The following is a 13,262-nucleotide window of genomic DNA, read 5'->3' on the forward strand; positions in this document are numbered from 1 at the left end:
CGTGTTAATATCAACGCAAGATACTTGAGCAAGTTTCCAAAAAAAAACATGTTTTTAATACCATGAATCCATATTTTTAATGTTCAAATTTTATTTTCGTTTCACTTGCTCGGGATATCGGTGAATTATTATTTTTTCTTAAGAGTGGGGTTTTTGGTCGTTCCTAAATCAAATATGGAACATGTGAAACAAGTCTTGACGTGCAATAAGTATTTCTAAAATATGTTTGGTTTTTTTTTAAATTTTTCTCTGTATATTTATTGCAAGTCAAGACTTATAATACTAGGACTAGGTCTAGGATTAGCAGGGCTTTGAGTATACGAAGCCCTAAGAGATGTATAGGTGAAGCTACCACGTGTAAATCTAGGTGGGGTTTAGTGTTTTTGACTGGCATTTGCCAGGGTCAATTGGCCAAATCTAGGTTAGTTTTTTTTAACGGCAACGCTGGACATCACTGGAAACGACCTGGAGACGACCTGGATCAACAAATCTATTCAATACGTCTTGTTTGATTTAGAATGGAGGATTTGTTACTTGTTTTTTATACAGTGCTGGTCGGTTTTTTTCAATACACACACAAACTTAAACTGCGCCTAGGGTTTAGTTCGGTCTTTCGGTTCTAAGGTTAGCGCCGGCCATGTATTATGTGACACGAGTGAACGGCCACTTTTTCTCTCCACGATAGCGAGGGGGAAAGTGTGTGGTTGCTTGGTTACCTACAACATCAATAACTTTGGCACAGTCAAGGTTTGACCAGGGCCTTGTTTTTGAGTTCCCTTTTGTCGGCTCTGTAGTCGGAAAAGGGGCGGCGGAGCAGTCAAGAGGGAGCTGGAAACTGGTCTTGGATTTAAAAAAGAATCCCATGGTTTCTAAATTCAGTCAAATAAAAATTTTTACGTATCCGGCATTTACTTTTAATAACGGTCAAAAATTGGAAATACAATTTCGGCATTCATTTTTTTCTCCCTTCTTGTCTTCCTTTCTTCTTTCTTCAGGTTCCCGGGCTTACTTTCGTTCGTTCGTTTGTTCGTTTATTCTTTCGTTCATTCTTTCGTTCATTCTTTCTTTTTCATTCGAATTCGTTCATTGCTATCTTCTACATTTAATCCCCTCTTTTTTTTTTTTTTTGTTTCATCTTTCCCTTCCATTTGTTTCGGATCAACAAACCTTGGCTATACATGTGTCATTGATAATAACATTCCTCCAGCATAGATCTTACCTATTTAGATATTTCATTTTAATGCGAATTTTTTCTTTCTGTGCTAGTCGTGGCATTTAACTTCTCTTTCAGTCATCATCTTCCAAGAACAACCAAACTTGGTTGCGATCCACGAGCCTGCATTACGTTGAATCACTGGTAGCTTCTTAGTCTAGATTATCCTGGAAAAGCCGAAATTTATAGTTATTCATTATTATTATTCATTATTATTATCATTATTATTATTATTTTTTATTATCATTATTATTATTATTATTATTTAGTATCATTATGCTTATTATTGCCTAGATGTCGAATAACGTTTGCGAAAGTACGATTTTTAATTTCCTCTATGTCATTTGGCATATATTATGTATTTTGGCCCGGTTTTCTACGTTTCTGTTCATAAGGATTTTCTTATAGGATACCACATGGTTCTCACTTCATTGACGACATTATTGAAATACGTTTTTTTTAAAGGAATAATAAGTTGTATCTTTAGAAGTTTGTGAGTGAGTGCGTACGAAGTAGGTCTATTAATGTACGGAACTGTATTCATATACATGATTTTCTCTCATAAAAAAATTCGACATCACATCTCAATTATGTCTATAAATATATCTAATTTTAAATTAGCTATGACAGTATTTGTTTCATTAATACTTATTAGGCCACTTAAATATTTTTTGTTATTAATACCTATTGCTAGATTAGAGGTCGACACTTATTGTATAGGCTAATTATCTTTATTGTAAAATTTTATAACAATTTAATAAAGTCGCTACGTTGCATATAACACCTATTACCCGTTTTATTAATTGTCAAGAATTACTGATATTCTAGATTGTATAGTTGTGGGATTTTTGGTCCCGTGGTGATCTTTTTGACATGTTTTTTTTTTGTCATTTCACTATTACATCCTAACTAATGATATCTGTTTTACCGGTTTATGAAAATCAAGCTAATCTGTATTAGACCTAAAAGAGTGACCACAGTAAATCCGTGAAACACTAATTACTTAGATCTTATTAACCGAGCTTGGTCGGTCTGTACGGGATAATCTTGACCGAGGTCGGAATGTACAGACCGAGGTCAAGATTATCCCGTACAGACCGACCAAGCTCGGTTGATAAGAGTTTTATTATATGACCACTTTTCATAGAAAAGGACAAAATGTTTTCGCCGTAAGATTAATATGCGATCGGACCGGTTAATACCGGAGAATCTAGACCACGATGCGATCTATCCAATCAGATTGCTCGATTTGCTAGTGTCCAGGCTCTAAGATTCACGGTCATATGATAATAAATAGTACAAAATAGTGAACAATGGAATTTGCATGAAATTGTGCTATTTAGTATTACTAAAGTTTCACGGATTTACTGTGGTCACTCTAGCCAAATAGACAATATATATAATATGAGTGAAAATAAGTGTTGCGATATAATGAAGCAAAAATTATGTGACTCTCAATCGATCATTGAAAAAATAAAGAAATAGACGTACTGAGAAACTGGTACTGTTGCCATAGTAATGAATATAGTGATCCCGATCAATACTGAATGATTACTACCAGTATTCATTATAAAACAAAGACTTTAATTGTTTAGTTGTTAAATAATAAAGTGGTCATCTTGATAAATTGACAAGTCGTGAAAATTTCATCCAATAAGCCTGAAGCGAGATGACGTTTTACCCCCGTCTCTAGACCATAATAATTTTTTTTTTTTTTTTAATTCTTTCATATTAAAATTTTTGATTCCTTAGAGAATACAGGAACAATAGTCATAATTAAAGAACAAAAGCAGTGTGAAAAGGATTATGGTCTAGAGACGGGGGTAAAACGTCATCTCGCTTCAGGCTCATTCAAGTATTTATGGGACTTTTTCTCGCGGCAGCCATGTTGGTTTAAACAGTAGATTCTACTGCGAGTAGCCTCGCATTCAAATCCTTGAGAATAAATTTATGCGGATTAAACGGCTTTTATTTTCACAAGAATAAACATGGCCGCCGTGTGATAAAGGTGCATATGCCTACATGTTGGTTTATCAGTCCTTTTTAAAAACATTTGTTTATATTTTGTAGTCTCTTTGATGGCTGATGATTTCTGGAGATGAAAGCCACATTTCGTAACGCTGTCTGCTGAACGGACAAGCTTTATCACCAGCTATCATTCGACAAACCACTCATTTTCCTTCTTGCCTTCGCCATTATTCTTCGCTAGTGTGGGGATAAGAATCCACTATTCCCTGCTCTGCTGAACTCGTCCTATCTCTAGCTAACGTAGCCCCTGCAGCTGGTAAAAGCGGGGTTTCTTCTGGCTCCGGTTCGCGGAAAAAGCACACAAAAAGAACAAGACCTAGAATAGTAAGTCCTAATGTTCCCATGAATAGAAACTCCCAACCTTGAATGCTTAGCTCGGCTTTGCTGACGAGGGGTGCGATGACTTTTCCTATTGACATTGCGGCGATGCAGTAAGGCATTATCACAGGCTGAGGAAAAGAAAAGAACAAAATAATACACTTTACACTTTTATAATCTGACGTTTTCGAAGCAAATGGAGGAACTCGTACAGAATTTGTGTCAAATAAGACGGGTTTATCCTCTATTTATTTTATTACTGCCAATAAATGTATTTGGTGATCCACCTATTTCTAATACATTAAGTACTACTCATACACCTAATTGAAAAAACGTTGTCGGGTTCAGCAAAATGTTATATCATCAAAGCTAAGACCGATAGGGAAGCATAGACCTTTTCTGAGATAGCGAACATGATGCATTTTGGTCTAGCTTCGGTACAAACGTCTTTGTTCATCATACCTTATATGGTGTTGTTTGTACCGAATCTAGACCACAATGCATTCTATTTATCGAACTCAGAAAAGGCCTATGGTAAGACAAACAATTATGCTAATTTCATGCGTATTGCAGCTTTCCTTTCCTGTGCACATTTTATGCATCATGGCTTTGCCATGTTGTTAATCTAGGTCGACCGACTTTGCTCTACTGTGCATTTTTACATGTATATATGCAAATATAATACACATTTCGGAGTACCCAAAATCCTTTTCGGTCTTAGCTTCGATGATGTGACCTTCTCAAATTTTTTTTTTTTTTCAATTAGGTGTATACTATATTTAGGCTGGAAGAGTAGTACTTACCATCATAGCTTTGGCTACGTATTTTGTCGTCATGGATGGCAATATTACACCAGCGACGGAATAAGTTAAAAACACTAAAATAACTCCACTAATGAAGAGTTCTTCCTTAGTATGTTGAGGCGAAGACTTCAAAACCTGAAGAAAATAAACATTCCGAATCAGTGAGAATGAAAGGTGTAAGATTTAGATTGTAGATTAAAAAATTTGCAGAACCCTCGACGTTGGAAGCCATTTAAGAGTCAAGTATACTCACTGATGGTCCCCCAAGATAAGCAATAATGATGGCCACAGACATGAAAATATAACAACCAACAATGACTCTCCAGTCGCCATATTTGTTGTTCGCCATGCATTTGGACTTGGACAAGAACGCCATGGTGAAGGCAGAAATAGTGGCTATGCCAGACACACCAACCATCAACCAACCGTACTCATGCACGTTAAAGTGAAAATGATTGAAAGCGACCAATGGCATGGTGAAACCAACCCACGTGGTCACGTAGCCGTTAAGAAGATAGAGCATTAGACCCAGTAATACACCACGTGACTTGAGCGAACGTGCGACTGATCCTCCGTCGCCAGCTTCACCTTAAGAAAAAAAGAAGCAAATAATCGAATATCTCTAAAGATCGAAGGTGTGCATTTATCTGTGCATATCTTTGTTGCGCACCGCGGCTGACTTCAGATAGTTGCGCGCGAACAAGCTACATACGTTATTGACAAGCAACTTTCAGGATTTGTTAAAAAAGACAAATAGACATTGGGTATAGACAAATTACAATAGGCGTTCGTTGGGGTTTTTTTTGTTTTTTTGTTTGTTTGTTTTTGAATGAAGAATAGGACGTCTGAGTTAATACACTTACCTACTGGAGAACAGTCAGCTTCGTTAAGTACAAATGTCACCAGGATTAATGAGATACACAAGAAGAGAATGGTAAGGGCAGCTGGTGCTGTGAACTCGTTCAACCCCGTTGCTTTACCAAGAGCATTCTTACCAAACCCGGGAAGGAATGTTGCTGATGCTGGTTTTTGAGAAAATAAGATGTTAGAAATCATCATTTAATCTTCTCATGCCAAATATTTCCTCTGGCCTTGCGCATAGTTTATGATCCTCATCTCATGAAAACATATCCTTGTCACGCAGGTTTACTGGTATTGTAACGCATGCATGCTGTGTCTATGCTATTGTAACGCATTCTGTTGTGTGCGTCACACAGTTCTTTGGTGCTGCATTTGTGCTATTATATACTGGTCTTGTAACGCATTCCGTTTGGTGCGTCACGCAGTCTCTTAGTTGTTGTTTACCTACTAGTAATGTGGCATACTACTCTTGTAACGCAGTCAAGAAAGCGCACATCGTTGCTGGAAAATTACTGAATCTTCCATGCGCAGAGGAGTTTTAAGTAATGTTTAATAAACGAGCAGGAGTGTTTTATCGGGTATAAAACACGAGGCGTAGCCGAGTGGTTTTAGACCCGATAAAACACGATCTGCGAGTTTATTAAACGGCTTAGAAAACTCCAGATGTATGTTCTCATACTGTACCGAATTCTTTACGAATTGAACCAAGTTGGATAGAGAAAATCCAAGTTAAAGTTTATGCAAATGAAGACGAATCTTTATCCGATATAAAATCACCTTCATGGTCATGATTTCTATTGTGTTTTCTTCATGAATTATGAATGAGTTTTCTAACTTAAATCAAACCATTTACTCTTAATCAAACAAGTAACCAATTGTAGTTTTTGTCTTACCGATCGTAGACGACATCACTCCGATCATACAAGTGACTCGGTAATAAGACATCAGTTTTACGCGGTTTTCTCGGCTGCTGTTTGCCCCGATGAAACCATACGCAACTCCTCCACTACCTAAACAAATTTGACAGTCAAATCCAACGATATGATGAGTTTTCATTCAAATTATTATATATATTTTTTGATACAAAACTGAAATAAAAAATTGATTGCATAACATGAAATAAAGATTTTTAATTTGCGCCGGTCGAGTTTTAAAAGCTATGCATGCCTTGATCAAGAGTCATACAGTTCGACCATTTGCGGTTATGACTGAGTTGCCATTTCTGTTTAAAAATTAGCTCCATGAATTTAAGCCGACTGTTATCACAATAGAACTTTTAAGTTGTGACGTATTTCTGCGTCCAACTGCTCATAATAACCGCTATAATAAAGCAAAAACTCGTTTTCAATAATTTAACCTCCGCATGAAACAATTAGAACTTTGGACAAAAAATCTTGTCAAGATGAAAAATTACAAAAAAACTCCATAAAACTGATTTTCGTTTTGTACCCCGAAGTCACTCCGCCACTCCCATACGATTGACGTCACTACACCGTAAAAGCTCTATCCCAGCTTTGAAAGTACACTGATGTGGGCTACCAGTGGACGAGTACCTTACCTGCACCAAAGCCAGCCAAGGCTCTTCCCACAATGATCAGCACAACAGAACCAGCTTTCTGCGCTGCCATGTACGTCACGTTTCCACCGATGGCTATAATAAGAGAAGCGATAAGAACGATCTTGATCTCACTCATCTTCTTGACGAGAAGGCTGGCTATTGGTTGAGAGATTCCTTGTCCTAAAGGGAATAGACTTTGAGCCAAAGACAAGTAGACTGTAGCAGAAGTCACATCCTTTGACAGCTGTAAAGATCGATGAATAATAATATATATTGCTAATTTTCATTTCACGTCATATTATTTTGTATTTTTTAGGGGCCGTATGTAATATGCAAGGCTGGATAGTCGGTACCCCGAGCTCCAGAGGTCCAATTATCTCCTTTCGGGTAGGTTTAAGAACTCACGAGAAGCCGAAAATTGAACATCGAACACACTCGAGCAACGACGTGGTCAGCCTACATGTAAATAATTAAAGAATACAGAATAATCTTTCTTCAGAAGAAGAAAGCTGCCAGTACTTACCGATAGAATATATGGATATATTGTAGTCATGACTATTGCCCATTCTAAATAGTTGACAAATCCTACTAAAAGGACCACAGCGCCGTTCGTCTTGCTCAATGCCATTTTCCGAGAAAAAAACAAACTCACACGGGTGAATGAATTGTCTGTAAAGCTTCACAAGGTATGATTATCTTGTAACAAAGTCTGTTTCTAAATGTTGCTCTTTATAGCTTCTTAGGATGTTATATGGAAGAAGGATGGTGTATAAGAAAAAGTGAAAACAATGTATGTTAATTTCTCAGTGTTATTTCTAGATCTCCGCGTGACAGTATGACGTAATAACAAGATTAACTAACATAATAACAACTTACAACGTTTACTTTAGATTGAGTTCTGTTAAATTCTATTATTTTGCCCTACCGACGAACATAGCACCTAACTAGAGTTAACTTAACAGAAGATGGGATTCGTAATTAATTTAACTAATGTTAGATATAGCTCAACTTTAGTTAAACCTCTCAGTGTGGCCTCAGGCCCAGGTCTTGTGACATTCAATTAGCTTATCATGTCCGGTTTCAGAGGGAAAAATCCCTTCCTCGTATTCTGAGAAAACTACGGCCGATGTGAAATTTTTTCTCATGGTTATTTTAGGAAATCCGAATCATATGACCTGTCTAATGTTTTCCTGGTATTGCGTTACTTTCTTTTCAAAGAATATATCTATGCGGAAATATAAAGATTGAAGAGTATCGAGGAGGCAAGTCTCTGTTGAGGTTTCGTAATGTACAGATCGATTCGTTGTCACGCTATTGTGAGAAGAATATTTTACGGGAAGAAGCCATATTCCTCGCCGCTATGCACTGCAACAGATCCAAACAATCTCAGAAAAAAGGTAATCAGAAAATGTCGTTATATGAAGGCAAGCAATTCATATATTAACTGATACAAACCCCTTGCGCTTCATTCCATGCATCCTGGGGATCAAATCAGGAAAAAAAACATTAAAATTTTAATCCTAAAATAAGAAGAATTCTTTTGTTTTGTCCCCCAGATTGAGAATTAGTGTAACAGATATTCGATTCTGAGGTTGAAGGAAAAACTGGGTCGATCGAGTTGGCATTGTAGTGGATTTTTAATTTTTGTGATTTCGTAGGGGACCAAATGGGCGCCATATTGGAAATATTTCCCCTATAACAGTCCCACAATGCACTGCAATGCCAACTCGACCCAGTTTTTTCCTAAACCTCAGAATGGCTAATATTTAATTTTAAATTAGAATCGAAATCTATTTGGAAACCTAAGTAAACTGTCAAACTGTTTCAGGAGGAGACGAAAAGGACAGACTTGCAGGAAAGAGTACTTCATTGGGATGAAAACCTACCAATCCCCGACCCTCCCTCCCTGAAATGCCTTGTGGACTTTCTTGTACGAAGAAGAACATTGTCTTGTACGACAAAGATGAAACTTGGTTTTCACAGACTTGTTGTCCAAACTGCAATCGGTATCTTAGGACTCAAAGGTGCCCACAAGAGGTAAGAATGAACATATTCACTTTCCATACTGCATCTCTCTTACTAAACACAAAATATATAATCAAGGATGTGATGTTGTTTCAAAGCATGGGTGGATCTTGGAGTTTGAGTGGGGGGAGGGGGGTCACAAATTCAACAAGGCTGCAAATTCTTAGCAATTAACAATATTTTATTTATACTAAGTCCGAGCTAAAAGGGAGGTCACGGAAGCCCTGTGAACAACCCTAAAATCTGCCACCTCCAAGGATTATTCAAATTCACTTCTAGAGGTGCTGAGTACCAGATAACCCCTTATTCTAACCCTCTAGATCAGGTCCCGTAAGAAGACAATTGTTTTGACCTTATCCCTTCCAATACAGGATGTGTGAGTTACATTCACAAGACCCCATAAACAACTGCTGGTATGCACCTGCAAATCACGGAGACACTTTTGGTATCCGCCATGACGAAGTGTATTTCCACCAAGACATTATCCCATCCCAACCTGTGACGTCATATGGCGTCTTGATCCGTGGGAGCCCAAGGCATGCTGGGACATCAGTGGAGGGCGGCATTGCAGAAAATGAAACCCCTCTAGCAGATAATGGTACAGTTTCATCAGAGGCCCGAGAAGAAGCTATGGTTAGCCGCGCTGCTTCGCTTATAGATGGACTTATGAAGGCCAGAGATTTTTACAACAGTGTTGAGTTTGATCAAGATACCATCAAGGGATCACCGCTCTCAATGCAATGGTACAACTATATTTTTTCTTGCTCGATGCAGTTTCGTCCAGGATCTATTGAACGTTACAAAGCCCCTGAAGAAAATTCGAAGCACATTATTGTGATGGTACAAGGACATATGTATAAACTGGACTTGATTCGCACCAACGAGCATGGAAAAGAAAGAAGGCTCACTGGTAAACAGCTGAGGGTGAGTTAGTAAACTCTTTTTTTATCTCTAAATTCAGTTAAATATCTGTTTTGATTAATTTTGATTATGATTTGCCTTCAGAAACAAATACGACTCATACTGAAAATGGATGCTACAAGAGACTTACCGTCAACACCAATGGCTGTAATCACAAGCTTGACTCCCTCTGAACGTTGTCAAGAGGAACAGCGCCTCAAGTGCCTCAGTCAAAGAAACGCAACAAATCTTGCACTCATTCGCGATGCTCTCTTCACTGTGGCGCTCGACCCTGACGACTTTCCACGAAGCGCCAACGAAGCAATGTTCGCGCTTTACTCGGGAAATTTCGTTAATCGTTGGTACGACAAGAGTGTTCAGCTGGTTGTGTTTGGCAATGGAGTTGCAGGATTCGTTAATAACTATATAGCGGGAATGACAGGGACAGTTGGGACAAACTTTGTGCGGATTGCAGTTGGGAGTGAAAGTCTTTTTGAAGAGGAAACCACCACCGATGGTAAGTTATTAATTCGTATTTTAGCTTCACGCAGCATTTCAACTTCTGCGGCGCGCGCGAGGATAGGGTTTCTAGTACTCATATACTTATTTATTGCTTGGGAACTGGGAAACGCCCTTAAAGGGGTATACAGTACCATGTAAAGGAAAAATATAGTCAAGCCCGGTTAAGCGACGCTAGTATCTGGATGGGTGAGCTGACACTTATTCCTACTCAAGCTTTTGTTCTCCAAGCGTTAGATAAGCATGAGAGAAGCATGAGAGGTAAGGGCAACGGTGTTTGCACGTTAGCACGTGAGTATTCAGGTCAGTCCTGGTGTAGAAACCAATAGAAACGGTAGAAACCCTTTTGATTGACGTCCACCAAAACTCAATTTTTCGTTTGCGATGAAGGCCTAGTTGGTCGCGTGTGACTGGGAATCGCAGTAAATCGTAGAATTAGTACCCACTTTGCCATTCGTTTATTCAGGCCAAGCACATTTATCTGTTGTATTATCTTCCAGACGCTGACGATTCGACCTATCCAGGCTCATATCCAATCACCTGGGACGACACAACAGACGAGTACTTCCGACGGAGTATCGATTATAAGATTCAAACCAGTCGGGAATCAGGGCCCTTTAAGCCTTTCTCCACCGACGTCTTCCAGATTTGTCGTGGTTTTAGTTTTGAAGAGATGTGTAAAGGCCATGGAGCTACGCCTGGTGGTGTGTTTCAAGCTGGCATGCAGCTTGCCCTGGGCATGATCGCTGGAAGACCCATGAGTGTAAATGAAGTAGTTAGTATCAGGTAAACTTGGGAAAAAAGAAGAATAAGTCCAATAGCCCTTATTCATCGTGGAGCGATGTTTTCCCATTTCAAACCACGTGTTATTCCCACAGTATCACCTATTTGTTTAACTGTTGTGCATGGAAAGACACATGAATATGAATACAACTCAAACGAAGAATCTTATTCTCTAGAGAATGTCACGTAGTCGGAAGTGGAAAAACATTGCACCAAGCTAAGAGGAATAAGATCCATCCATTTCACGACACGAGCATTTACTTGAGTATTGTTACTTTGTTTGTCAGAAACGATTTGATAGATACATAAATATGGATGAAAGTCAAGCAAAGAAATAATTTTCAGGGGAATGAGACGTGATCTGAATTGAGAAATTAAAACGCCACACCCAAGTTTTATTGGATCTATAACAACAAACACTATATATAGCTTTATGTTTGCGGAATTTCTCCAACAGGCCTAGATCTTTCAGCTTGAGCTTAATCGATTTTCCTATCTAAGATCACATGTTATTCCCTTGCAAATGGTTTCTTTGTTTTCTAACATGGCGGCTTTGTACACCAAAAATAACGACCTTCGTGTTTCTGTGCCGAAGGCCACTCCTTACGTGGCATGTTTAAGGTGCTTTGGCATCTGTCTGGATTTTGTCACTGACAACGTTCGCAAAAGTAAATCGTCCTTATTTTACGAGTGTAGAACATTATAGCCTGTGGCTAACAAACCTGTGCTCTCCACCACGATTAAATTGTGTGTTTTTTGGGAGGGAGGAACTGATGGAGATCCCGGAGAAAAACCCTCAGCGCAGGAGAGAACCAACAAGCAAATCTACTCACATATAGGAACTAACCCTCTACGCCATAGCGGTTAGGCGACGCATCAGCAGCGTTCGTCACCGGGCGTGCTTCTAAAACCTACTTTTTAAAACTACAATCTTAATGATACAATAACCTTATTTCCAAAGGAATTTGCGATTCGGTGGGATGACTTTCATGGACAGCAGTATGGCGGACATGAAGCAGTTCGTCCAACAAGCCTGTAAACTTAGGAGCAGCGGTAATCAAACCCTAATTAGAGAAGAACACTTACGACTGAAAACTTTGCTAAAGAAGGCATTACGAAGCTACAAAGACGAGGTCATGCGTTACAAGAAAGGGGAAATCAATCTATGGCATCTTGATTCCCTGTACAGAACTTTGGGGCTTTCCAATCGTCTGCCATTTAGAAATGCTCCTAAACCTAATAAAAGTTTGAAAGAAGTTAGTGTGGAGTATCTGAGAGCACCTTGGCTTGATATTCTGCCTCCTCAGATTGCGGAGAACGTCACTTCAAATCCATGTTGGTACCCCGAAATCGAGGCGATTGGAAGGCCTGGAGTCAAGTGTATTTTGCCGCCAAAATCAATGGCGCTTCATTATATGTTTGGGAGAAAAGCGATTTCGATCACTGTCAATGCCAATCCTCAGCATCCATGCTATGGAAAGGAAGTGACTTTTGTGAAAGAGCTTGAGCAATCGCTGGAGTTCGTTCAAGATTTGTTAGATTCTTGAATAGTGACTCAAGACTGCTGGTTCTGATCATTATAATCATTGTGAACACTGTGAACTGACCAAATGCACGACAACCAGACTTGGAAATGTAAACTAACTTTATTCTACGTAAAACGATCGATTAGAACTACGATCAACAATTAAAAAATAAACAATTTCATTGTTGATTTTACGTTGTTTTAAAGAGTCATAGTATTTACTTTATACTATTGACACTTACTCTCTAGCAAAAACAATACATCGATAGATTAACAATTCAAAGTAACGTGTTTACTAGCATCCTCCGCAGGCTACTCCATATTTATCATACAGAATGTTTTTGGGATTCCTGTGTTATAATATATGGCAGAGCCACTGAGGAAGCCTGAGAGCCTAAGAAGATGCTTAGCGATCCGTGCTAAACTAAACTTGTCAATCATGCATATCTAGAAAAAATCCCAAAACTTGATCATTATAAGAGTGAATAACTTGAGACCAAAGAGCATTATTTATGTTCTTATTCTTTCTTGCTTGAAAACATCACTGTAATATTGTGCGGTTGCATGAAGCTACCGGGAAAATATACAGTTTTATCTCTCTTTATGTATGATTACGAATACGTTGGAAAACTTGACCATGCATTTATATACATTGAATCTGAAACTTTGCATACCCATTGACGAACAATAAAGAGAACTTTAATCGTTAAACTAGCACCTAACTGAACT

At 38.5% G+C, this 13,262-nt stretch overlaps 2 protein-coding genes across 2 annotated transcripts; one reads left to right on the forward strand and one right to left on the reverse strand.

Moving 5' to 3' along the window:
- Window positions 1-1,989: 1,989 nt before the first annotated feature.
- Window positions 1,990-7,439, reverse strand: LOC116300863 (major facilitator superfamily domain-containing protein 8). The gene is made up of 7 exons (XM_031709825.2): window positions 7,305-7,439; window positions 6,782-7,025; window positions 6,117-6,233; window positions 5,226-5,384; window positions 4,616-4,950; window positions 4,363-4,497; window positions 1,990-3,690 (listed from the first exon to the last, which is right to left on the reverse strand). The coding sequence occupies exons 1-7, from the start codon at window positions 7,407-7,409 to the stop codon at window positions 3,409-3,411; spliced, it is 1,377 nt and encodes a 458-aa protein (XP_031565685.1). The 5' UTR covers window positions 7,410-7,439; the 3' UTR covers window positions 1,990-3,408.
- Window positions 7,440-8,037: 598 nt separating this feature from the next.
- On the forward strand, window positions 8,038-13,244 carry LOC116300862 (uncharacterized). The gene is made up of 6 exons (XM_031709824.2): window positions 8,038-8,178; window positions 8,610-8,818; window positions 9,178-9,730; window positions 9,812-10,223; window positions 10,726-11,011; window positions 11,970-13,244. The coding sequence occupies exons 1-6, from the start codon at window positions 8,068-8,070 to the stop codon at window positions 12,553-12,555; spliced, it is 2,157 nt and encodes a 718-aa protein (XP_031565684.2). The 5' UTR covers window positions 8,038-8,067; the 3' UTR covers window positions 12,556-13,244.
- The last annotated feature ends 18 nt before the right edge of the window (window positions 13,245-13,262 follow it).

The sequence above is a fragment of the Actinia tenebrosa genome, unplaced genomic scaffold (genome assembly GCF_029948245.1).
Source record: "Actinia tenebrosa isolate PJP-AT-01 unplaced genomic scaffold, QUT_ActTen_1.0 PGA_scaffold8__29_contigs__length_14323225, whole genome shotgun sequence".
NCBI classification, from domain to species: domain Eukaryota; kingdom Metazoa; phylum Cnidaria; class Anthozoa; order Actiniaria; family Actiniidae; genus Actinia; species Actinia tenebrosa.